The 26,981-nt window shown below is 41.5% G+C and overlaps 1 protein-coding gene across 4 annotated transcripts in view; it reads right to left on the reverse strand.

The window, feature by feature from the left end:
• The window catches only part of GIPC2 (GIPC PDZ domain containing family member 2), a 104,288-nt gene that overhangs the window by 29,877 nt on the left and 47,430 nt on the right, over positions 1 to 26,981 (reverse strand). For 3 of the 4 annotated variants that reach the window (XM_015143166.3, XM_001104248.5, XM_077953566.1), the window contains exons 3-4: positions 26,100 to 26,280; positions 2,841 to 2,947 (exon numbers count right to left, since the gene is read on the reverse strand). In XM_015143166.3, the coding sequence (XP_014998652.3) occupies positions 2,841 to 2,947; positions 26,100 to 26,280 (288 nt within the window). The remainder of the gene's footprint in view (positions 1 to 2,840; positions 2,948 to 26,099; positions 26,281 to 26,981) is intronic. The other variant, XM_015143174.3, reaches the window with a different exon arrangement.

Consider the following 26,981-nt stretch of genomic DNA (forward strand, 5'->3'; position numbering starts at 1 on the left):
TTCAAATCCTATAAATCCTTTAAATCCTTAAAGTGTTTGAAATTAGATTTTAGGTCATTTGTGTCAAATTTAATATTAGCACCAAACTGCTTTTTCCTTTCATTATGAGCTATTTTTAATTGCCCTATTTTACTAAACAAGCTATGAAAATAGGAATGGATTTTTAGATGTTTATCTTTGAATGAATCTTTCCTACCTCCCCAGGTAGATATTAAGCTGCTCTTTTCCATTGAGGCACCTTTGCCACAGCAGGAGCTTAACAAAGAGGGATGGATGATTTAACCCTTAGAAGATGCCCTTCCTCCTGAAGTGATGTGGCGTTTTTCCTGCTGATCTGCTTCCTCTGTGAGCCGTTTAAAGGTCTGCTCATTTTTCCTCACAGCCTCCGGCAAAAGGCAGAGCTGACATTCTCCCGGCTCCCCACAGCCAGCTCCTTCCCTTCTGTTCTCTTCTCTGATAAATTCCTTTCTTCCACTGAGATTTGCTTATTCATTCAATAAACACTTACTGGCCTTCAGCAATATACCAGGCAGTGTGCTGGGCCACAGAGGGAAAATAAAGGCTCCAAACACCCAGAAGTCACTGCCCTGGGTTTCCTTCACATACCTCATCACATCTCCTTTTCAAAACACTTTTTGCCCTATCAGTTCTCTTCATTGCCATTTGCCTCCGATCGGTCCTTTCATTCTCCCAGAACCCAAGCATTTGACTCAGGATCTTCCTCTGGATCCCCCCAAAACTGATAACACCCTGGGTGACTTGACACTCCTAAGGACAGCCTTGGCCTCATGGGTTCCTTAAGTGTCTGCCTCAACAAACCACCCTTATGACCAACCCTGGACATTGTCACCCAAGTTCTGGGATCCACTCTGTGAAACAGCCTCAAAACTGTTCACCTGTCTCTTTTTTCCTTCAAACACACAGGAACCCAGACAGTGTTCACATATAGAGAGACCCTAGAAGGGCCCAGTGCCTTGCCCCTGCCCCCTGGAGCTCACAGGCATCAGTCACCTGCTCGACATCCCGTCTACCCACAGGAGGGCTTTGCCCCCCTTGCCTTTGCTGCTGCTGTGGGCCTGCTGCTTGTCACTCAGAATCCTTACCATCACCACCCCAACCCTGCAGTTTTCTTCCTCCACCCTTCCTGCCTCTAGTTTTCACTTCTCCTTCTGGTGTTTTTCACTCAAACACTAACCTGTATATAGATAAAGTCAGTCAAAGGGAAAAACCCTTGCTTTTCTCAAACTAAAAGAAATCATTTATTAATTCATCAATGCATCAAAGATTTCCATTCCTTTGGTATATCAGGTCCTATTCTAGGTGCTAGGGATGCAGCAGTGAACAAGACATGTGAGCAAAGGAGCTAGACAGTAGACAAAATTAATCAGAGATAAAAAGAGTCCTAGGGTGTTTAGTGCTGATATGGTTTGACTGTGTCCCCACCCAAATATCATCTTGAATTGTAGCTCCCCTAATCCCCACATGTTGTGGGAGAGACCTGGTGGTAGGTAACTGAATCATGGGGGCAGGTTTTTCCCATGCCATTGTTCTCATGATAGTGAATAAGTCTCACGAGATCTGAGGTTTTATAAAGGGCAGTTCCCCTGCACATACTCTGTTGCCTGCTGCCATATAAGAGGTGCCTTTGCTCCTCCTTCACCTTCCGCCATGATTGTGAGGCCTCCCCAGCCATATATAACTGTGAGTCCATTAAACATCTTTTTCTTTATAAATTACCCAGTCTCAGGTATGTCTTTATTAGCAGTGTGAAAACGGACTAATACAATTGCTTCGACAGAAATTAAGGGCGTGGAAGAGTGGGCAGTGGGAGGGGTGGAGGGAGTTGTTGTTTATACAGGATGCTCGGGAAAGGCCTTTGAGATAGACAATGTGTGGGCAGAAACCTAATGATGGCAGGGGAGCAAGCTATGCAGATAAATGGGCAAAACATTCAGGCAGAGACAACAGCAGTACTGACAGCCTGAGATGGGGATACACTTGGAGTGTTTGGGAACAGCAAGGAGACCAGCATGACTGAAGCAGAGGAAGCCAGGGCAGAGGGGTGGGAATTGAGAACAGAGAAGAAACATGGAGTTCGGTCACATTGGTCATTCTGAGGACTTTAGCTTTTATTCTGAGTGCCATGGGAAGCCACTGGAGGGTTGTAAACAGAAAAGTGACATAATTTCTCCTGCATATTTTAAGGATCATTCTGAAGGTTGTGCTGAGCACAGGTGGAAAGAAGGCAAGTGTGAACACAGGTGTACTAAACAGGTGATTGCAATATCCAGGATAAGATGATGGTGCTTTGCGGCACAGTGGTGGGCAGGGGCAGTGAGAAGTCATTGGACTCCAGTATCTTATAGAGGTAGATTCACTAGGATTTGCTAATGGAAGCAACGTGGGACATGAACGAAAAGAGTCAAAGATGACTACAAGGTTTTTTATGTGAGAAGAGGGGTTTAGGAATATAATCTTTCATTATCAAAATCTTTTGTTGACTCCTACAGGTGGCTCTGAAACTTTTTCTTGGCTCTCAGAGAGCTTTGGTTGACTTAAGTTTTTGAGATAGTCCAGCTGTCTACAGAGTCTAGAAATGTCACCTACAGGTAGCTGAGAATTTCTATAGATCACAATCTCTTCTCATGTCCTTAACTTCTTTATTTCCTTTTTAAATACCTTCAGTATTCCAGATTAGACAATGAATTAAAAGTCTAAATTTTTATTAGAATGAATGGAATTTTATCCAACTTTGTGAGTTTATCTTTATTTCCAGTTCCAATAATCACAAATATCTCAACATTTCCAAGCAGAACAGGAAGTAAATGAACATAACATACCATTTCTTCCACGGTGGCAGGACCTTTTGATCTCAGGCGAAGTGTTGCCCTTCCACTACCAATTTTTTCTCCTGATGACTTTCCAGCCTTTGACCTAGGCTCTATTTCTACAATACAATGAACAGGGAAACATATATATACGCAGAAAGCATCCCAACAGATTACTGTGAAAGCTAATGTGGTTTATATCACAAAACTATATACAATTGTTATAGAAATTTGATAAAAGGTAGGCCTTCTTATAGAATTTCCCACAGCAAAATAAATTTACTTGCCATCCATTATTCTTATAGGAGAGTTTTTATGAGAGAGTTCTAACTCTAAGAAAAGGGAATATGTGAAATATACAGATGGGAAAGACAAAGTTACAAGGAAGAAAAATAAAACAGTAGTCTTTATAAAAAGAGTAAAGAGGAGTAAGTGGTTTCATCAAGGTTACAAAAAAGAGAAAGAATCATGTCTTGAAAGAAGAGAGATTTCTTCTCCCAATGGACCGATAGAAAAAGAAGAAACAAAACAAAAAAATTTAAAGAAAAAAAAGAGAGAAGAGAGGGACAAGAGCACTATTATTTGAGGATCTACCCTCTGCATGATGCTTTACGTTAAAAAATCCCATTTAATACTCATACCAACCTATGAGACAGGTGATCACCCTCATTTTACTGATAAGGGAACTGAAGTCAGTAAGAAGTGGGGCTGGGATTCAAAACCGGGTCTTGCAGATATAGACCAGATTTCAAAGTCCATAGCTTTCCTGAACAATGCTCCAGCCCACACCTCTTGGAAGCACAAGGGATAAAATCAGAGTTGACATACTAACAGAAATAGGGTCCAAAAGATAAAAGCCTGAAAGCAGGTTCCAAGGAAGGAATTCCCCACAGCCAGCAAGGACAAGAGCAGGGAGTAAGAGTCCACAAGGAGCCACTACCTTCCTTATGCTTGTTTTTTCTGTTGTGTCTTATCCTGTATTTGCAAACTATGAGTCACTGCCAAATATGTTACCAAGCAGTAACATAAATGAGTGAAAGGGAAGGGCAGTGAAAGAGGGTGATTGGAAGAAATGTGCCCTACATAGGCCCCACTCCAATAACTTATTGTGCTGTAAGACATGCGTAGCCAGATCACCCACTTTTTTTTTTTGCAAAGAAACTGGAGACTCAGGCCAGAACGATTACAGTAATCTCATGCCTGAATCTCAGCACTTTGAGAGACCAAAGCAGGCAGACTGCTTGAGCCCAGGAGTTCAAGACCAGCCTGGGCAAAAGGGTGAAATTCCATCTCTGTTAAAAATACAAAAATTAACCAGGCATGGTGGCACGCACTTGTAGTCTCAGCTACTCAGGAGGATGAGGTGGGAGGATTGCTTGAGCTCAGGTGGTCAAGGCTGCAGTGAGCCATGATTGCACCACTGCACTGTGTTGCCTAGGCAACACAGTGAGACTCTGTCAAAAAAAAAAAAAAGAAAGGAAGGAAAGAAGGAAAGAAAAGAAAAGAAAGAAGTGAGAGAGAGAGGGAAAGAAGGAAAAAGAAAGAGGATACTCAGAGTTTTGTGTGCATCTCCTGATTTTTAAATTTTTTAAGCTTGGGCAATTAAATCAAACTTTTAAAAACAGCATATTGGCAAAAACAAAAGAGATCTATGGGTTAGATTCCAACCACAGGACACTGATTGATAACCTCTGCAAATACCGTGAACTTCCTCGACCGAGGACTCCACATGGCAGCAGTACAGGGGAAGAGGCAGGTGGGGAGGGGATGCTGCACTAAAGCAAAGGTCTCCAACCTCCAGGGCCGCAGACTGGTACCAGTCCGTGGCCTGTTAGGAACTGGGCCACACAGCATTACGTTATAGCCTGAGCTCTGCCTCCTGTCGATCAGCAGTGGCATGAGATTCTCATAGAAAATGAACCCTATTGTGAACTGGTCATGTGAGGGATCTAGGTTGTGCGTTCCTTATGAATCTAACTAATGCCTGATGATCTGAGGTGGAACAGTTTTATCCCAAAACCATTCTCTCCTGCCTGCCCCATCTGTGGAAAAATTGTCTTCCATGAAACCAGTCCCTGGTGCCAAAAAGGTTGGGGACCCCTGCACTAAAGAACCGGAGACAACTGAGCACTCCAGTGAGGCATCACAGGACAGGCTGGTGAGTACGAGTAGGCAGTGAGGCCTGTGCAAAGCTCTCATGACACAGACATCAAGTGGCCTGCATTCTTACTTAGAACCTAGGTGATATTGTTTGGCTCTGTGTCCCCACCCAAATCTCATCTCGAATTATAATCCCCATAATCTCCACATGTGGAGGGAGGGATCAAGTGGGACGTGATTGGATCAAGGGATGGTTTCTCCCACGCTGTTCTCATGATAGTGAATCAGTTCTCATGAAATCTGATGGTTTTGTAAATCAGCTTTCCCTGCTCTTGCATGCTCTCTTTTGTCTGTTGCCATATAAGATGTACCTGCTTCCCCTTCCTGAGGCCTCCCCAGCCATGTGGAACTGTGAATCAGTTAAACCTCTTTTCTTTACAAATTACCCAGTCTCAGGTATGTCTTTATAGCAGTGTGAGAACAGACTAATAAACCAAGATAATTCCCATCTTCAGCCAAGTACGGTTTTGCTATTAGGAATCTACGCCAAAGTGATTAAGGATTTTGCATATTAATTTTGACCTGTATTCAGGAACAGAATCACCAAAACATAAAACATAAGTCTTCCTCTGAGAATAAAAATATTAAAAATTAGCATGTAATGAGTACACTAGCCCCGCCTAACCAAAAACCTATAAATAGTGGCTGATGATTTGGGGAACATCCAAATGCTAATCCTGGTGACCCACCATTCACAGGAGACCAGAGCTGTATCAGCAAGCCTACAGTATTGGTCTTGCCAGTTATATTATGTCCTGTGTGAGGAAAGAAATAATTCTCATGCACTCAGCATAGAGTTTCGAAAAGAGTACCCAAAGGAAAAGATTAAGTTGACCTGTCATCAGCATTGTCCAGGATTCTGTACTGCCTAGCAATGTAAGTATCCCCAGCCCAGAGTCATGTATATCCCTAAAGTGGTGAAGATAGCCTCGTCTGAACGGTAGCAACCTTAAGACACGCAACGTCCTTCCCCGACCCTACTGCAATTTCACCAAGCAACCTACTTGATACAGTCTGTCTGCCCATATAAATTTCCTGCAGGGTGAAAAATGAACTTCTCATCTACCACATGTGCTTGGTTTACCATTGATTATACTATTCTAATTGTAAAATAATATATTGCCAATCTGACTTTTCAAAAAGTGTCTCTTGTAAGTTTGGTGAGCATGATAGAGCCCTGAAAAACTGAACAACTCTACATACATTGAAAAAAATAAAAATAAGAAGGTTTCTGGGACCCACAAAGCTAAGGACCCAGCCTCTGGAATGTGGGGCTTCACAAAGGTTGTATCATCCCTGCCTAAGAAGTCAGCTTGCCCCTCTACATGATGTTTCTATCTTATCTTGCTCTTACCTGCAACACCGGTAGCCAGAAGGGAAAATGTATGTAGCATAGAACTTTTCATTAATAAATTTTATTTGACAGAGCAGTTTTGGGTTCACAGCAAAACTGAGCAGAAAGTACAGAAGGTTTCCATATGGCCCCTATTCCCACCACAGAGCCACAGCCCCTCCCATTATCAACCTCCGACACCAGAGTAAGACTTTTGCTACTATTGATGAACCTACATTGACACATTGTAATCAGCCAATGTCCACAGTTTAGAGTTCACGCTTGGTGTTATATGAATTTGAATAAATGTGTATTATAATATATATCCACCATTGTATTATACGAAATGGTGTTACTGCCCTAAAAATTCTCTGAGCTTCTCCTATACATCCCAGATTTTTTTTTTTATCATTATGGATTTGCCAAGCCATCATCTCAAAAGTGACATCTCAAAGCTAACCACTTGGTGGCACCAAAGCAAAAGTTAAATTTTAAATTCTGGGTTGGACCAGCCTCCAGAAAGGCGGTTTTCACCTCTAAGGAAACAGAAGCCATGTTTGTCTATGAGCCTATGACCCAGGTACATAAATCAATCTCTTTATACGCAAAAAAAAGCAGGATGGTCCTGTTCACCCACAGGGGATAAAACAGGTTTCGTGTTTTTGAAATGTTTTGGAGATCGCAAGTATTTACAGTCTGGCCTACTTTTGGGGTGCTGGCCTGTCTAAGCACGTCTGGCCAACCAGGTCAAGCCCTAAATCAGTCACTTCACATGAACGGATCTGCACAAGGCTTCTCTTGGGGCTGAGCTAAGAGAGGGATGCAGTGGATACAGCTGGCACTGGTGACCAGCCTGCACCTGCAGTTAGCTGACTCACTAGATGCACCAGGGCTCCCAGTTGAGGGTACTGGCCATCCGCCTGCCACACATCACTTAGGGCACAGGAACACACAGCGTGTGGGTGCCTAACCGCTCCAACGGTGGAGTTGCACATAGCCTAGAAACAGTCAGGTTTGTTTCCAGACCTTTTTGTGGCAATTGTATCTGTTACTCTAACTAAGTGCTTTAATTTAAAAGTACATGAGCTGATGAAATGAGTGTAAAACAAGGAGTTATTAATGCTATGAAAACTAGGTTGATGGTTGACTGCCGTGGATAGACTCCATAAGGGTAAGTTGCAAAAAAAAAAAAAATTAGGTGTGGACAAGATGACTCTAGGAGATTAGAAAAAATATTTTTGGCTGGGTTCAGTGGCTCACGCCTGTAATCTCAACACATTAGCAGGCCAAGGCGGGAGGATCACTTGACCTCAGGAGTTCAGGACCAGCCTGGGCAACACGGTAAGACCTTGTCTCTATGAGAAATTTTAGGCTGGGTGCCGTGGCTCATGCCTCTAATCCCAGCATTTTGGGAGGCCAAGATTGGCAGATCACTTGAGCCCAGGAATTCGAGGCCAGCCTAGGCAACATGGTAAAACCCCATCTCTACAAAAAAATTTAAAAATTATTCAGACAGGGTAACATGCACCGGCAGTCCTAGCTACTAAGGAGGCTAAAGTAGGAGGATTGCTTGAGCCCCAGGACATCAAGGCTGCAGTGAGCTGTGATCACGCCACTGTACTTCAGCCTGGGTGACAGAGCAAGACCTTGTCTCAACAAAAAAAAAGAGGAACGAAAAACAAAATGTTTCATCAGCCAGGCATGATGGGATATGCCTGTAGTCCAAGCTACTCAGGAGACTACGGTGTGAAGATCATTTAAGCCTGGGACTTTGAAACTGCAATGAACCATGATTGAAAAGAAAAAAGAAAAAAATATTTTTAAACAGCCATCATTTCACATAACTGTTTTTTTTAAATGAAAAAGAACCCACAGCTATGCATTAAAGCTGTGATTATATAAGACAGATATCTTAGAACTCCCATTTGTATCCTCTACTCAAAGAAAAGGCCTTTTACATTAAGAGTGATAAAAGAATGTACACTTCTATGTTTTAAAATATAGAAATGGGAACTTTCTGTACTTTCTGCTCAGTTTTTCTATGAATCTAAACATTGATTTTTAGTTTTTATGTCGGGAGCATGAGTGCAGGTTTCTTACATGCATATGCTGCTAGTGGTGAAGTCTGGGCTTTTCGTGTACCCATCACCCAAATAATAAACGTTGTTCACTATTCACATCTATGTTTTAAATTAAAATGTTTATATACACATGTATCTTTCTTTACAAGAGCCTATTTTAACTGACATTTTCAATAAACAGGCAAACCCCTAGTTTCTGCTATTTGATGAAGTTCAGGTAGAGAGATAGGGAAATGGAAAAGACAGAAAGGTATCTGTCTTCCTCCCAAAAGCCTGTGCCTGGGTCCTAGGGAAAGAAGTGCTGACAGAAGACAAAAGCACTGTTTTCAGGAGTAGAACATCCAACACGGCTTAGCTCCTCAACTGTCGAAGGACCAGGCTGTGAGGAGGCTGGCTATTCTCCCCACTTCTGCACAGAACGAGGCCTTGTTCTGGTCCCACAAGAGCCCTAGTTGGCCCCGAGTATGGAGAAGCACTGACGGGGCATGGGCAGGGGCCATGATTTCAATGTGAAGTGGGCACAGAGGGACACTGCTGTATCCAAGTTGCTCAGCGAGCAAGAAATAGCCCAAAGATGCCCAGAGGGAAGAATGGGATGCTATGGACACAGAGAACGTCAACAACGGTGCCTAACAGGATCACACTTCCTTGGAGCACATGTGAAACCCTTGAGAACATCTGGAAATAGTTGTAAAGGGGGAACATTGTAGTGGGCTGAGGGCCTGTATGAAAAGGAGGTAGGAGAAAAAAATAATCAGTGGCATTTTGGTGATAAACAGGAAACAAACCAATTACTTTCAGTTCCAAACTGTGAAATAAACGTTGTTCTAATATTTCTGATTAGATCTCTGCTGAAAGTGAGACCCTGATAAAATTTTCCTGACTTCTCAAAAGCATATTATCTGGCTCTCTTAAAATATCTTATGAGAACTTTAGTACTGAGGTCTGATTATCTCTACCATCACTCTGTTTTCAAATGTGGTATCATGATGCCTGTAAGTAATGTTCTCAACTGCATTCTGATCACTGATTATCTACTGGTTTACTTATGAGAAAATTTGTATTTTGGTTCAGTCTGTATTGTTATCCATAGTGTTGTGGTTAAGAACATGGACTTTGGAATCAGAGCACCTTAGTTAAAAACCCAGCTCCTCTCCTTGCAAGCTGTGTGAACCTGAGGAATAAGTTCCTATCTACAAAATATTTACACCTATTTACAGCATTGTTTTAAGCACTCAAATGACTACTGTATGAAAGATGTTTTGCCCAGTGGCCTGGCTCATGTTAATAGAACACTGCTGCTAGAGTTTACAATTTGCTTCTGCTGGTGTGTTTCAACCTGGAGAGAGGGAAATGTGCTCTTCTACTCTCTCCTAACGAACTTACATAGGTTTTCTCTCTAAAAAATGAAACATGCAAAGGTTCCTCTTAAAATGTTCGGAAAGCTATCACTTGAAATGCTAGGGGCAAAGGTCTCTTCTTTATTGTATTTTTTTTTCTTTCTATAAAACAATATGATTTCTACTTAAAATTTAGAGGAGGGTGGAAACAACAGATGGCCCCTACCATTGCTCCATCTGAGATCCTCTAAAGTGGATGAGTATAAGCCCAGGCCCTCACAGGGCACTCAGTAATGGGCTCCTTCCAGTGAGGAAGGGGAAGAAGAGCCCACTGAGGGGCCAGAGAAAAGAGTAAAATCCTTGGACTCTGTGGTCTCTGTCCAGTACCCCCCACTGCCCCAATATCCCCTATTAGAGTTTTATCACACCATGTGGGCAAGTGACCATCCATATCACCACTCCATCGCAGAAAAGTAAACATGCAGCTCCCTCCCCTAACCACCCATGTAGGGTGAACTCAGCTATCTCATCAAATTCAACAATCAGTTTCTGTACTTTCCATCTCTGAAGTTACAGAGCACCAAGAGAAACATCAAAGGGTGGGCCAGGTGGCAACTCAGCAGCACTCTGCAGGATGTATGCACCAACAATCCTCAGCATTGCAGACCCAGGAATGCTTATTTTTTTCAGTGTTCCCAGAGCTGATCTGAATCTTAAGGATTTATTCACACTAACTAAATTCACAAAGAACAGATCTCACCAAATCAGTTTATTAATCCATAGGGAGAGATGCTATCAAAGGCCCAAGTGGGGTCCCATGCTTCATTCTCACACACCTGAGACTTCCTGGAGAAAGGGATTTATAAGCAGAGACCCGACCATCACAGGTAAAGACAGCAAGGCTAGATGGGTAAAGGGGAGGAGTAGAGAAGGGAAAGTGTTCCAGGCTATATAGTTCAGCAAGTTCAAAGATTCCAAAAGCGATGAATGGAGAGTTTACATTTCCAATCCCTCCCATCTAGGCAACTCTCAGTTCATTAGTTCTCTATCCCTTCCAGAAATGATTCCCTTGAGGTTTTCTTCCCACTGGGTACCTGAGAGGTTTAGTGTGCATGTCACCAGAGCAAAGGACTTTGGCATTAAGGACAATTCTCTCAGGACAAGACTACAAACAGGGAGTTCACAGTTACATATAGTATACAGACATATTTGTTGGATGTGCAGTGTTTTCAGATTTTTTAATTAGTCACAACTTTTTAAATATTGAGTGATTTCTTATAAAAACTAAAAGTTTAGGTTTCTCTTGGAGAATGACACATTTCTACAAAGCAATAATACTTAGAGTCAACAGCTCTACCGGGGCTCCGCAGCTTTCTGCCCTCATTTTCAGATACCTCTCAAGGTGTAGAGGTTCCCTCTACAGAGGGCAACCTATCAAGCATTATATGCTGTTTCTTAAACTAGCATTATTCTTAAGGATCAATTTTATTTCAAAAGAATAGAAACACACTATATTCATCTAGGGATAGTCAAGGTAAATTATTTGGGGTAAGTCAAAGGTAGTGCCTTTTTAACCTAGCATTGACTATATCCGGGTAACAGCATATAAAATTGTTTATATGTTTTTAATGCTCATAAAACTATTACGAGATAGGTATGATTATTATCCTAATTTCATTATTCAGGAAACCAAGGCTTAGAAAAGTGAAATGATTTCACCAGGGTCATAGACAACCGGGTAAGTGGGCAGAGCTGGACCACAAGGCCAGGCAGGTCCACCCTAGAAATACTACCTCATTTTGTATTCTATTAAAAGTTATGAGTTGCCATTAGTAAATAACATTCATTAGTTATTTTAGTACCCATTGGTCATTTAACGATCACTGTGGTTCAGGGGAAGCTGACTGCTCCTAGCTTCAGATATGGGACACAAGAATGGGCTAAGCTAAACTGATTCCCTTCATCACAGTGATTGTTTCAGAGGCGAGCATGTGACTAAAGGCTGCAAGGTCAGAATCAATCTCAGGACTTTTGCTAGAAATTCTGAGCCAAAGTCTCTCTCCTTTTCTGCTCTGCATGAATAAGAAAGCACGTGGTCCCAGCAGTTGCTGACCACCATCTTGGGACACAGTGTGGAGCTAACCTTAATATGATACCTAAATGATGAAGCAGATACATCAGACAGGACATCAGAGCAGAGAGACAAGGCAAGAAACTGGGTCCTGGTCACATTGTATGGGCCCCACACAGGGTTTTGCTAATGCCAGCATCACTCATGGACTGCTGGTTTGTACGATTCCCGTTTCTGCTTAAGCAGTAACGGTTTAGTAGGGTTTAATAGGGTTTACCATGGTCTCCAAATGAAAGACACCTCACAGATACAGAATTCTGCCCAAGCAGTGAGGCAACCCATCTGAAAAGACCTTCCAATGCTTAGATATACACCAACAGCATTGTCCATAAACACATGCTCCCCACCCCACATCCACCCCCAACCTACGTACACACTCCAGGATAGTTGACATAAAATCTAGCTTGTGTCTCAGAATTTAAGATTTTAACTACTCTCCCTTTTTCCCTGCATCCTTTCTCTCTCCAATATTTCTGAAACTTCTTTAGAATAGGCTTTAAAAAAATACAATTACTAGGGTGCTGAGACAGACCAAAGGCAAGGAAAAGGAGGCATATACTGATGCCACCTGCATGAAGGTATCAGTTGTCTATTGGATCAAAAGAGCTGCCCACACATGAATGAACCCCACAAGCACACAAAAGTGGCTCAACCACTCCATTGATAAGACAGAACAGGGCGTGATGCATATCAGAAGTGCAATAACTGTGCCGGAAATCTTCTTGTTCTTTAGTTAAGGTGTCATTTAAGAAAGCCCCAATGCTGTTTTCTTAACTCCCTGAAATTGCAGGCAAAAGTTAATGTGCATCTCTGGGGAAAAAGTTCATACCTTTAATCCAGAGGAGACTGTGTTACAAAAAAAGATTACAAACCTTTAGACTCTAATTTGGAAAGGTAAAAGGTCATTCTTTTAACAAAGAATGATAGCTAAAATATTTCGTTTTATCCTTTCACTTATTTTACCCTATAATATGATTTTATCATGGGAATTCAAGAAATAAAAATTATTGTTCACCTTTATTACTGGTTTATTACACATACCTTCCCCTTAGACTTTATAAAGTTAAGAAAAATAGTTACCAAAACAGATCCTGCAAATTTAAAGAGTTGATAACATATTCTACCACATTTCTCACATGGAACTATTTATAATAAAATTGTTTAATGAGGAGCATCATATAGTTGAAAACTGTAAAGCAACTATATGTAGAATAAGTTTCTTCTACTGCCTAGAATGCTAGCTTTCTTTTTTTTTTTTTTTTTTTTTTTTAATTTTGAGACAGAGTTTCACTTTGTTGCCCAGGCTGGAGTGCAATGGCACCATCTCAGCTCACTGCAACATCCACCTCCCAGGTTCAAGTGATTCTCATGCCTCAGCGTCTCCAGTAGCTGGAATTACAGGTGCATGCCACCATGCTCGGCTAATTTTTATATTTTTAGAAGAGACAGGGTTTCACCCTGTTGGCCAGGCTGGTCTCGAACTCCTGACCTCAAGTTATCTGCTTGCCCCAGACCCCCAAAGTGCTGAAATTACAGGTATGAGCCACCACACTTGGCCAGCCTTCCTTTTTAAAATAATTGTTTTCTGGTTGTGAAAGTGAATGTGTTTGTTTTATATTTAAAATGTGGAAAATACAAGCCTAAAGAAAAAAAGTCAGCCGGGCATGGTAGGTCACGCCTGCAATCCCAACACTTTGGGAGGTTGAGGCCGACATACTGCTTGAGCCCAGGAGTTCGAGACCAGCCTGGGCAAAAAAGTGAGATCCCATCTCTACAAAACACTGAAAAATTAGCTGGGTTTGGTGGCCTGCACCTGTGGTCCCAGCTACTTGGGAGGCTGAAGTGGGAGGATCTCTTGAGCCCTGCAGTGAACTGTGACTGCACTACAGCACTCCACCCTTGGACAGTGAGACCCTGGAGGAAGGGAGGGAGGGAGGGAGGGAGGGAGAGAGGGAAGGAGGGAAGAAAAAGGAAAAAGGTAGGGAAAGAAAGGGAAGGAAAGAGCGAGGGAGGGAGGGAAAGGAAGAAGGAAGGGAAAGGAAGGGAGGAAAGGAGGGAGAGAGGGAGGGAGAAGAAAGAAAAAGGAAAGAGAAAGAAAAGTCATCCATAAACTGACCACCTTGGCCGGGCACGGTGGCTCATGCCTGTAATCCCAGCACCTTGGGAGGCTGAGACAGGTGGATCATCTGAGGTCGCGAGTTCGAAAGCAGCCTGACCAACATGGAGAAACCCCATCTCTACTAAAAATACAAAATTAGTCAGGTGTGGTGATGCATGCCTGTAATCCCAGCTACTTGGGAGGCTGAAGCAGGAGAATCGCTTGAACCCGGGCAACAGAAGTAGAGGAGAGCCGAGATGGCGCCATTGCACTCCACCCTGGGCAACAAGAATAAAACTCTATCTCTAATACATAAATAAATAAAATAAAATAAAAATTACACTATAAGGTATTTTTCTTCTACACTTAAAAATAGATTTTACAAAACTGGGATATTACAGCACGTTGTCTTGTAATCTTTTTTTTTTTTTTCCTGAGACAGAGTCTCGCTCTGTTGCCCAGGCTGGAGTGCAGTGGCGCAGTATCCACTCACTGCAAGCCCTGCCCCCGGGGTTCATGCCATTCTCCTGCCTCAGCCTTCTGAGTAGCTGGGACTACAGGCACCGCCACCATGCCTGGCTAATTTTTCTGTATTTTGAGTACAGACGGGGTTTCACAGTGTTCACCAGGATGGTCTCGATCTCCTGACCTTGTGATCCGCCCGCCTCGGCCTCCCAAAGTGTTGGGATTACAGGCTTGAGCCACCACGCCCGGCCGTAATCTGTCTTTTCACATTTTTCTTTTCTTTTTTTCCTTTTTTTTTTTTTTTTTTTTTTTGAGATAGAGTCTTACTCTGTCACCCAGGCTGGAATGCAGTGGCATGATCTCAGCTCATTGCAACCTCCGCCTCCCAGGTTCAAGCGATTTTCCTGCCTAAGCCTCCCGAGTAGCTGGAATTACAGGCGACTGCCACTATGCCCAGCTAATTCTTTGCATTTTTAGTAGAGATGGGGTTTCAGCATAATAGCCAGGCTGTCTCAAACTCCTGACCTCAGGTGATCCACCCATCTCGGCCTCCAAAGTACTGGGATTACAAGCATGAGCCACCGCGCTTGGCCTCACAAACATTTTTCGACATGTAAATCAAATTGCTTATCTGCCTAACTTATCTGAAAACATACTATGATTTTTAATATAATTTATTAGACCCATTTTCCTATAATTAAATGACAATTCCCATTGTAAAAATACTCTTGGGTAGAATATGTATTATTTATAGAATTGCTGTTTTCTAATAAATAACATTATAGTCATACTATTCAGTTAGATTAGAAAAGCCACTTACACTTAAGCATCATTTTTCACCCCTTCATCTCACATTGCTATTTTAATAAATAAGCTTGAAAACAGTTGAAAACTATTATATACCTCCTATTCATGGTTGTTATTAACTCTAAATGCTCCCTAAAAAACATTACAGTTCTGGCCAGGCAAGGTGGCTCAGGCCTATAATCCCAGCATTTTGGGAGGCCAAGGTGGGCAGATCATGAGGTCAAGAGATTGAGACCATCTTGGCCAACATGGTGAAACCCCCTCTACTAAAATTACAAAAAATTAGCTGGACGTGGTGGTGCGTGCCTGTAGTCCCAGCTACTTGGGAGGCTGAGGCAGGAGAATGGCTTGAACCCAGGAGGCAGAGGTTGCAGTGAGCCGAGATCGCACCACTCCACTCCAGCCTGGTGACACAGCGAGACTCCATCTCAAAAAAAAAAAAATTACAGTTATAAGACATCAATCACTGTTTAGGGTAAATGTCTTGAAAACTATAGCTTACAAAGTTTTTAGTATTATGGATTATAATAATTTCACTTTTCTCAGATTAAAAACTGAGCATTCGATAAAAATTTTTTTAATGAAAGTTTACAACTGGAGTAGAAAGGATCTATATTTAGGTATCCAGCTGGGTCTCTACCTTGAAAACCAATTTATCAATTACACTCAGCACTTGTCTAACACATCTGCCACACTCCACAAAAGGGAACTTAGATTTTTTTAATCTTCTCCCATAGTATCTTTGTGCCAAATGCTAAGCCAAAGTGCAATTGTCGGAAAAACTCTACTACATAATAAAATGATCGACAGTATGCTCTGCCCCTCAAAATTTGTCACTGTGTACACTTACTTTGCCAAACAATACATGAAAGAGAGTACCACTGTCAGATAAAATGCAGTACACCTGAAACTGAACTTTTATCCCTGAATGTCCCCCAAACCATTTCTACATCCCAACTGCCTCATTTCCAATTATAGCATCATTGTTATCACAGGTTCCTAGGATAGAAATCTTGGGAGTGACATGTGCTTCTGAACCTTCTGTCCTCTCCCCTTTAGCCAAGTGTCATCAATCCACCTCCTACCCCATTTTTACCCTTACAATATTACTCACGCTTTTTATTTCCTTTGAATTCCCACTGCTGCCCCTAATCCCAGCCCTGATCATTTCCTCCTGTACTGTTCCAACAGCCTCTTACACGGTTTCTCCTCTAGTCAAATATAGCCACATTGGTCTCCTGGGCTTAATTCCCAAATATCTGCTTCATCATATCATTCTTCAGTTCCAATATCATCTAAATGATTCCCTATTACTCTCCAAAACAAGCTTGGGTTCCCCACCTAGTTTTCAGAGCTCTTATTAATAGGGTCCTGAGCTGCTTTTGCAGCCTGATTTGCTACAGTCCCTGCACAGCTAGGTTCCTCCCTGTCCTGAACACTTCTCACAGGAAACCCTCCTTCCCTTGTCTCTATGTTTCTTCCCACCCTTCAAGGACAAGTTCAAGTGCAATCTTCCAGGGATCTTGCTCACGTAGTCCAGCCTACTCAATGTTGTTTCCCTTCTCCGAACATCCATTTAGATTTCCATAGCGGTTTTAAATTTTACTCCACAATTCTGAATGTAACAAATGCCGAACTGAATCTGACTTTGAGCACCACCCCCCGACCTAGCATGGCACAGGTTTCGTGAGAAATTTAGTTTCGGTTTTGCTTTGAAGGCCTCTCCCCATCTCGCAGGCTTCAGAAGGCTGATGCTGCACTCTGTCCATCATAGACCAGACCATGAAGCTCTACGTCCAAGTCAGTGTGTGCACTCACAGGCCACCCCCACACCCACACCTAGTGTGTACAAGGGTCTTTCACCTGAGATCGCAAGCCCAGAGCACTTAAAAGCTCTAATATCCTTATGCCATTCTATCAGATGTCCTGTCGCCTTTCACGAGAATGGAACATTGATCCCTGATACTGGTGGGATCTGCCATAAATCACCTGTCTCACAGCTTTCTTTCTTGAGGAAGTTTCTTTCCAATCTTACCATCTCCCAATCCCTATCACTCTCTAAGCCTTAGAACCCCTCCCAATCATGGACAAGTCAGCTCTCAGATAAGTGTCACTGTTTAAATCTGCACTATAGCATGTATCATGGTCTGCATTATGTTCTGAAGAGGCAGTAACACATAATGTTCAGAGTACAAGCCTCAAGAGCAAACAGGACTGGAGTGCTATGGCCACACTTAGCCCGCCACCGGGCAGCCTTAATGAATTAACTGTCCAAGCCTCAGTTTACTTAGCTGAAAAACCCTCATAGGAATGGCATGAGGATTATTAGGTCAGGCCATAATGGCAGTAGTCCTAGTCGCAACGGGTTGCAATTACACAGCACTCTTCTAAGCACATACATACATTAACTCATTTCATCCTCAAAATACTTTATAGTTAACCCAAATCACACAGTTTAAAAGCAGCCAAGAAAGGAATCAAACCCAAGCAATTGAGCTCACAGTCTATGCTCTTCACCACTATACTATATTTCATTCAACAAATGGTAGCTATTATTGTTAGTAGAATTACTTGATTCTTAATGTATCTGCCTCTTTATGTAAACTGTAAGTTCCCTGAGGACAGCAAGCATGCTGACTCACTGTAACAGCTGTTAGAGAGCTGGCTCTGGAAGCTGACTGCTTGGCTTAGAACTCTGCCTCCCTCCTTCACTAGCTGCAACCTTGGGCAAACTGCTTCACCTTTCAGGGTGGTTGTGAGGACTAAATGATTTCCTACTTAGAAAGTACTAGGAAAAGCGAATGGCAGCTACTATTATGATGTACTGACATATTTCATTAGTTGATATGAGATGTGATATTGTCATCTGTCTTTCCAGAATCCAAACAGTGCCAGAATTCTCAACAAATACTTGTTGATCACCAATTCAACCACATTGATTTTCCTGTTTCACATGGGTTTATCTTGTTTCTAAAATTATTCCTTAAAGAAAAGGATACACCTTTATAATAACAGTAATAATAACAGATAACTCTTCTTGAAGACTTACTATGTATCAGGGACTGCTCTGTGATTTTTTTCATGTTTAATCATTTAATCCTCACAACAGCTCAATGTGGTAGACACATCTTCACATTTTGTATGAGAAGACCAAGGCACAGAAAGGTTAAATAACTTACCCAATGTCACATATCACAAGCCAGTCCCTGGCAGAGCCTACACACTTAACTACTGCAATTTATCGTCTCTTTCGTAACTTTTTTCATATTCCCAGATATATTTTGTAGAATTCAGTATATATGAAAAGGTACCAAAAGTATTGATTGATTGAAATTTTTCCCTAGATATAGCATGAATAATAAAAAGTAATTTTTAAATGTTTGAAATGTCTATCTAAAAAGTCATATAAAACTTAAAAGTCACAGTTTATCTCTTAATATCAAATAGGCTTAGCCTTTGAAGTGAGTACATCAGTTAAGCTGAATCATGAAGATGAGGTCCGAGTTTTCCAGCTGTGAATGACTCAAAAGACTAAGATGCACTTCACATACTTAACATCCTATTCTGATGGATACACAGCACAGAAATGAACCTTCTAAAAGAAGACATAACCCAATGATCTGTTACAAAATCTAACCCTAAAATAAAGACCATAAATGCTTTAGAAGGTAAGTTTTTTTCTTCCAATTTTCTTTCTGCTTTTGAAAACTCTTACAGAAATATTTCAGGCCTCCTTCCTCAAACCTCTTTCCATAAAGGGCACGCAAGAATCACAAACTGGAAACATTTGCAGGATAAATGAAGTTGAGACTCATTTAAGTAAAACCGAATCAAAGCTTCATGGATTTGTTGTTTTTCTGCATTTAAAAGGAAAACAAACGAGTTGGTCTTGTCTGGCCTTAGAGTCGTTTAAATGGAAGAGGGATTTTCATGGCCTTGGGAAAATCTAGGTTTACAGGGCAAACTCTGCAGGGTTGAGCTCATTGTAAAGACATGTTCCTTTTCATTGGCAAAAGGAGAAAGGAAGTGAGCCATGCCCTAAAAAATACCACTACAGACATTCCAGTCGATACTTGATAAGGACTGGGAATGCTGCCATCAACTCATGGCTAGAAGAAGGAAAATTTGGATCAGTAACCAGCTGACCAGGAGAAATCATGTTAAGTATGGGAAAGATTTCCCATTCAACTACTAACTTTCGACAAGGGAGTCATTTAAGCCAGTGGCTTTCAAATGTTTTTTTTCTGTGACCCACAGTAAGAAATACATACGTTATATCATGACCCATAGATATACACAAAGATAATAAAACTGAAACACACATATTCATTTGTAACTGAAACAATATTTACAATGTACAAAGCACAATATTTTCAACTCTATTCTACTTTGTGTTCTAAACACACTGGTTGAAACCTACTGGCTGAAAAACAGGAATTTAAATTCTGACCAGCACAGAAGATTTTGAGGGTACATTTTCTAACGGCCTTTATTCCTCCCTCAGAGCCCCACAGCCAACTTGGGAAAGTGCAGTGCAGCATCTGCTCGTGGGACAAGTGACTTGATCTTGAGTACTTGGATAAAGGCCACCCAGAAGGCCATCTTGTCCATGTCTGGCCATTCCTCAGTGCTGGCTCCTCCTTCTCTTTCTGCCCCTTAAATGCTGGTGCTCCCCTCACCGTTCTGTTTTTGGTCCTTTTATCACTCTCAGTGATTCAATCTATTTCCATGGCTTCTGCTACTGATCAAAGAAAATTACTCATAAATCTCATTCTCTAGGCCCCAATTATCGATGCTCATCTACCTCGTGTGTGTGTGTGTGTGTGTGTGTGTGTGTGTGTGTGTGTGTATTTATTTTTTTATTTTTTGACAGGGTCTCACTCTGTTGCCCAGGCTGGAGTGCAATGGCATGATCTCGGCTTACTGCAACCTCCACCTGCCAGATTCAAGTGATTCTCCTGCCTCAGCCTCCCGAGCAACCAGGACTAGAGGTGCTTGCCACCATTTCCAGCTAATTTTTGTATTTTTAGAAGAGACAGGGTTTCACCACATTGGCCAGGCTGGTCTCGAAATCCTGACCTCAAGTGACCCTTCCTCCTCAACATCCCGAAGTGCTGGGATTACAGGTGTGAACCACCATACCCAGCCCTTTTGTACAAGTCCAACTGAATCGTCCCGCAGATTTCAAACTCATTTAGTCCAAAATTATACTTATAATTTATTTCCTATCCTATCTCCTTGCCCATATCTATTTCTTTGCCAGCTTTCCTCGTCTTAAAGAATGGCACCATACTCCCTCCCTGAAGCCACAAATCTGAGGTCATCATTTGCAGTCTCTCCTTCCTTTATTTCTATGTCCAACAGGTTACTAACTCAATCTCATTATTCAGTGGTGTGCAGGTAAACATTTAACAATCAGCTCTCCACACTAAAAAAAATTAAAATAAAGAGCCCTGACTTACAGGACTTACCTATTTCTCTTTTATAAATAGCCCATTATAGCTAATTTAAAACAATCAACCTGATGTCAGTGAAGGAGGAGATGTGTACAAATGGCTCCAGCACACCACCTTCTATTCCTCCAAACCATTTCTCTTCTCTTCATGCCTACAGGCACTGCCTTAATTCATCTCTCGCACACTGAACAAATGATAGCTATTATTGTTAATAGAACCTTTATGATCTCCTAATCTCTAGCTCATATCCCTTTATCTAACAGTCTCCAAAATATCTTTGTAAAATTAAAGACTCATCATGTTACTCCTCTGCCTCTTCATTGCCCAGTCTTTATCTTCATATATAAGGCTCTTGATATATTTGTTCTCTACTGACTCTTGAGCTTCATTTCCTGTGACACCACCACCAATAACCTCTAACCAAAAACACTGGCAAACATGGTGTTCCCAAATATATAATGCTATTCTCTATCTCTGTAACTTTGCTTATTCTGTTCCCACTTCCCAGGACAACCTTCCCCAATTCATCCACTGAGTAAGCACTATTCATCCCTTCAGACTCAACTCAAATCTCTTTCCTTAGAAAGCTTTTCCTGGCTGGGTGCAGTGACTCACACCTGTAATCCTAGCACTTTGGGAGGCCAAGGCAGGTGGATCACGAGGTCAGGAGATTGAGACCATCCTGGCTAAACTTTGTCTCTACTAAAAATACAAAAAATTAGCCGGACATGGTGGCACATGCCTGTAGTCCCAGCTGCTCAGGAGGCTGAGGCAGGAGAATCACTTGAACCTGAGAGGTGGAGGTTGCAGTGAGCTGAGATCACGACACTGCACTCCATCCTGGGCAACAAAGCAAAACTCTGCCTCAAAAAAAAAAAAAATAGAAAAAGAAAAGAAAAGAAAAGCTTTTCCTGAACTTCTTAAGTACACTTGATGTCTCCCACCTCTATACATCCAGTATATTTTAGTACCTCTAACAGCCTTTATTAAATTTATTTATTTTTTCATATCCTTCTCTTCTCACTAGACATGAGTTCCTAGATCTGGATCTTATTCATGCACGTACCAAGCAGGTGGTATGGTAAAGGTATACAGTAGGCTTTCAATAAATGGTGACTATGATTGTCTAGGGCAACTAATACCCTAAGACAAGCATATACTAATTGCTCGACAAATGTCTGAATGGAAACATATCGGTGTGCTCTTGCTATCTTCCCAAGGCCAGAGGAATGCTAAAATACCAGTACCTTCTAGATTATTAGAAAGCCCAAGATCTACTTCCATAGTCAAAGAACTGGTACTATAATTTTTTTCCTATTATCCTCTATAATTTCCTAGTGCTGCCATAACAAAGTACCATAGACTAGGTGGCTTAAACAATAGAAATTTATTTTCTCAGAGTTCTGGAGGCCAGAAGTTCAGGATCAAGGTTTCTCTAGGGTTGGTTTCTTCTGAGGCCTCTCTCCTTGACTTACAGATGGATAGTTATCTTCAAGTTCAAATGGCATCCTCCCTGTGTCTGTGTCTAAATTTCCTCTTCTAATAAGTACACCAGTCATATTGGATTAGGGCCCACCCTAACGACCTCATTTTAACCTAGTTACCTCTTTAACCTAGTTACCTTTTTAAAGGCCTTATCTACAAATCCAATTGCATTCTAAGGTACTGAAGATTAGGACTTTAACATGTGAATTTTGAAGGACACAATTCAGCCCATAACAGCCTCCTGCTAGACTATGAGCTCCTCAAAAGGCAGGAGCCATAGCTTAGTCTTCCTCCTTAGTATTTTCTATGCCACGCAGAGTACCTGAAACACAGAAGAGTCTCAATAATTTGTGAGATACATAAATTAAAAATCTTTCTAGAAATGTAGTCACAATTGGTAATTATGGTCCCCTCCAAATCTGATGGCCAGCACCAAGGAAAATGTGACTTTACTCTTTCTCTGAAAGAAAGTTGGATGCTGTCATCATCTCTAGATAGTCCACTGCCAAACAGCTATGTATGTGGCACCCAACTCATAGCAGAAAAATAAAATCCAAGGCCAAACGCCCACAACCATTTACAATACCCTTCTCCCTCCAAATCCATTCCAATACTCCCAGACTGACAGATATCATACATGGCTACAGTCAGATTCAAAATCAAGAGAAAATCAACACTGCTGTCCCTGCAGAACAAGATATAACAGCTAAGGAGAAATAGCAAAATGGGAATCTGCTACTTTTTTCCTACCTATAAGGAAACTTATCCCTTCCTGTTACGTGGGATTTTGGTAGGTCTATCATATAGCCTGCCTTCCCCATTATCAAGATGGGTACAAGACCTACTTACTTGCTCCACCTCTCCACCTGAATCCTGAGTGAAGTGATATGAAAATAGAAAATAATTGCCCGGAGTCAATTCAGCCAGTGCCATGAAGGGTTCCTGGTACACACATCCCTGAAACAGGTTTGGTTCCTGACCTTGTCAAGGCTCGATTGACTGTTTCTGGGACCTACATGGTAGTCTCCAATAAATGCCTTTTTCTGAAATTAGATAGTGTTTATTGCATAGCTCTCCATCAAAGAATATTAACACATACAATGGCCCCTGGAAGTGGAGTGTAGCGAGTGGTGGACCTAAAATATGGAAATGAAGGCAGGCAGTAAGGATTTCCCCACCCACTACAAAGAAGTGGTGCTAGCCAGGCGCGGTGGCTCAAGCCTGTAATCCCAGCACTTTGGGAGGCCGAGACGGGCGGATCACGAGGTCAGGAGATCGAGACCATCCTGGCTAACATGGTGAAACCCCGTCTCTACTAAAAAATACAAAAAACTAGCCAGGCAAGGTGTTGGGCGCCTGTAGTCCCAGCTACTTGGGAGGCTGAGGCAGGAGAATGGCGTAAACCCGGGAGGTGGAGCTTGCCGTGAGCTGAGATCCGGCCACTGCACTCCAGCCTGGGCGACAGAGCCAGACTCCATCTCAAAAAAAAAAAAAAAAAAAAAGAAGAAGCGGTGCTTGCAGTCCTAGTTATGCCATTGCAAAGCAGCCAACTATGCTCCTTCCTCTTGTGATTTGGGATATAGTCCACATGCCTCTCCAGGCTAAGTCTTTAGGGAAGTTGGTAGGAAAATGTCAAAATACTGGTGCATATAGCCATTTCTGACAGCTTTTGTTAAGATCCTATAAGTGACTTAGCTACAGCCAAAGTGGCCTATCTGAATGCAGAGAAAACTCTGCCTCACTAAGACTGGCCCTTTTCCTGGTAGAAATCCAAGAGGACAGAGAGTCAGATAATCATAAAGGACTATGAAATTTGAATTATTGGCCCTGAGTCAATAATAACGCTAGAAAATACAGGAAAAAAGGAAGGAAACATAGCAAAAGATAAGATTAGGACCAAGAGAATTGGGGGAAGCCTGATTCCCCAAGTACCCCCTGATTTATATTCCCCTCTCTGGCAAAGAGCTAAGCACTGGGATGAAGCCAAAGGATGAGGAACAAAGTAGCTTTGTCTTTATCCCAGAGGCAAAACAATAAGCAGAAAAATTCGGGGCTGGAGGATAGGCAGAGCAGCCAGGCTTACTTTTAAGAAAGAAACCCCTCACGCTAGAGCCCAGAGTCAAGAATCAATCCACAGCACGGAAAATGCATAAAGACCAGCAGTTTGAGTAAAACTTCCACAGAAACCTTGGAAAACAAAAACTTATTCCTCCAAAGTCAATCTCTGGGTGTCCTAACCAACAGCACTACCAGAATTCAGGGTGCTCAAATAATATACCTCTATTAGGAAAATCCTACTCAGGGTGCTTTGCAAATGTGTCCATTGATTTCATGAGGCAACAGAAAGCCGGTTCAATAGTAGTTAGGTACATAAGGCAGTGAAGTATACTGACTGTACACGTGTCTACAACATTGAAGGGAAAATCTAATCATGGAACAATAATAGCTAAATACAATGACCTTTGTAACATTTAAGACCATCACCAACCTAGCATCCAAGTTAAGGTATACCACCAACTTTCTACAAAGACATAGGGACCAAAAGATTTAGATGCAGATAATGGGGGGGAAAAAAACAGAGAAAAATTTACTCTGGAAACAGATTAAATAGTAGAGATAAATACAGAAAAAAATAGATTTCTTGAGTTGTACTAATAGAATGGCTTTGATTTACAAAGAGTCTAAATCAAATAAGAATATTTATCCTGAACCATCTACACCCTGTCAATTTATTTCACCATGCTATCTGGGGAGTCAGGTTACCAAATGAAGCCATCTTGAAAGGAGTTACTAGATAGAAACCTGAGTGCTGCTTTCCTTCCTCTGTGAGAAGTGAGCTCAGATGCTGCAAGGCACCAGGCAGAATCACAGCATCTACAGAGGTAGTCCCTGGAGTGCTCCCTCCAGGAGGTACTGGTAAGGCATCTTTTTCTTACACCTTCTGGAAAACTGTCTCCCACAGGTAATATAACCTACACTTGTATTTCTGTTAAATGGTGCAGACTCATGTAGAAGCAGAGAAAAAATTCTAATTCCATATGCCTAGGACCTGTCACTTACTTGCTAAGAGAGAGAAAACGTAATTCCCCAGATCCACTGCATTCTTCCATTATTTCCAATAACTGCCCTGAGAAAATGGCATTAGAGACAAACTAAAAGGAATATTTATGTTCTGTGAACAAAGGAAAGAACATAGTGTGCATGGGGTCACGATGAGTAAGAGCAAGCCTGAGATGATTCTGCTAAAGATATTTTAACACTGATGAATGCTAGGCCTTGGTTTGGCTTATTAAAATAGTTCTGGGTGGTAAGAGAGAAGCTGGCACATTTTTCTGTAGATGAGATAGCCTTGGGTGATTGAACAACAGTTGGAATACAGCTGCCATGGCTAAAACCAAGCAAGTACAGATGTCACCCCAAAGTGGAAATAATTTCATACCATCCCACGCTGCCAAATTCAAATGCCAATGGAGGAAAGATATTGGGGAAGGAGGTCTTTTAAATGGAACAGATAACTATTTTAAATACCATTCTGTATATAACTACAATTTTTGCTGCTGAGATCCATGAGCAACAGTTATTATGGTTTAAAGAGCTCAGTCAAAAATCTTACTGCTCAGCAAAATGAAAACAATACAATGTGTTGTTCTCAGAGATAGGAACAATCACATCAAATTCAGTCACTAGACATTAGACTTTGTAATTTCAAATGTTTGGAAAATGTCCTTTTACAAGGCAATAATTTTCTTTTTTCTTCCTTCAATAGTTGTCTTTCTTATAAGTAGTGCTAACTGATATGTTAGATAAGAAGACACTAAAAGCACAAAGCACCATATCACAGTACTCATTTCCCTTAGAAAGAAAAATCAGGGAAAGGGAACATTTCACACACCCGCCCACCGACCCCTGACTTACCAAATGCCTTCTTAGGTTCTATTAAATTCATGGTGAAGAGTTCCTCTTTTTTTAATTCCTTTAACTTCTTAGCAACATCACAGTGACGCCACCCAACAATATTTTCTCCATTTATGGATTCAATATGATCCCCAACACAGATTGTTTTAATTGAGTCAATAACACCACCATCTTTAATTCTCTGAAAGAAAATTAATGATAACATAATATAAAATAGAACTGTGTAATGAATGCACCAATCTCATCTGATCTTGGAAGCTAAGCAGATTCGGGCCTAGTTAGTACTTGGATAGGAGACAATAACAGGTGCTACAGGTTTAAAAACAAAATAAAACTGTGTAACAGTACTTTTTATGCTTTTGAGACATATATACAATGCATTGACAACAATGCAGTCTGATGCTCAGTTAGAGAGGGAAGACTGAGCAACCAAGAACCACTATCTTACCTCCAACCATTCTTCGTCTTCCTTATCATTCGGAATTCAGCTCACTCACAGTTACCACCTCCTCTGGGAAGCTTTTCCTGACATTCCCCAACCCACTCCCCCAAGAATGGGTAAGGTGCCACTCTCATGTTTCTACAATACGTTTTGCTGTATATGCTGAACTCTAAACTAAGCACTTTACATTTGTTATTTCATTTAATTCTAACAACCTTTATGAGATTCTCATGTCACAGGTCAGGAAGATTAAAGCTTCAGAAGAGCAAGTAATTTGCCAGATTCAACATACCACAGTGTGATTGTTCATTTACTTCTCAGTCTCCATTACTAAACTAATATCCTTGAGGACAGAGATGGTCTTATTACTCTGCATGTCTGTGCCTAGCACAGTATCTGCAAAGTCCCTTCATAAGTGATTACTGAATTATTTCAATTGA

Source organism: Macaca mulatta, chromosome 1 (assembly GCF_049350105.2).
Source record: "Macaca mulatta isolate MMU2019108-1 chromosome 1, T2T-MMU8v2.0, whole genome shotgun sequence".
Lineage (NCBI taxonomy): Eukaryota > Metazoa > Chordata > Mammalia > Primates > Cercopithecidae > Macaca > Macaca mulatta.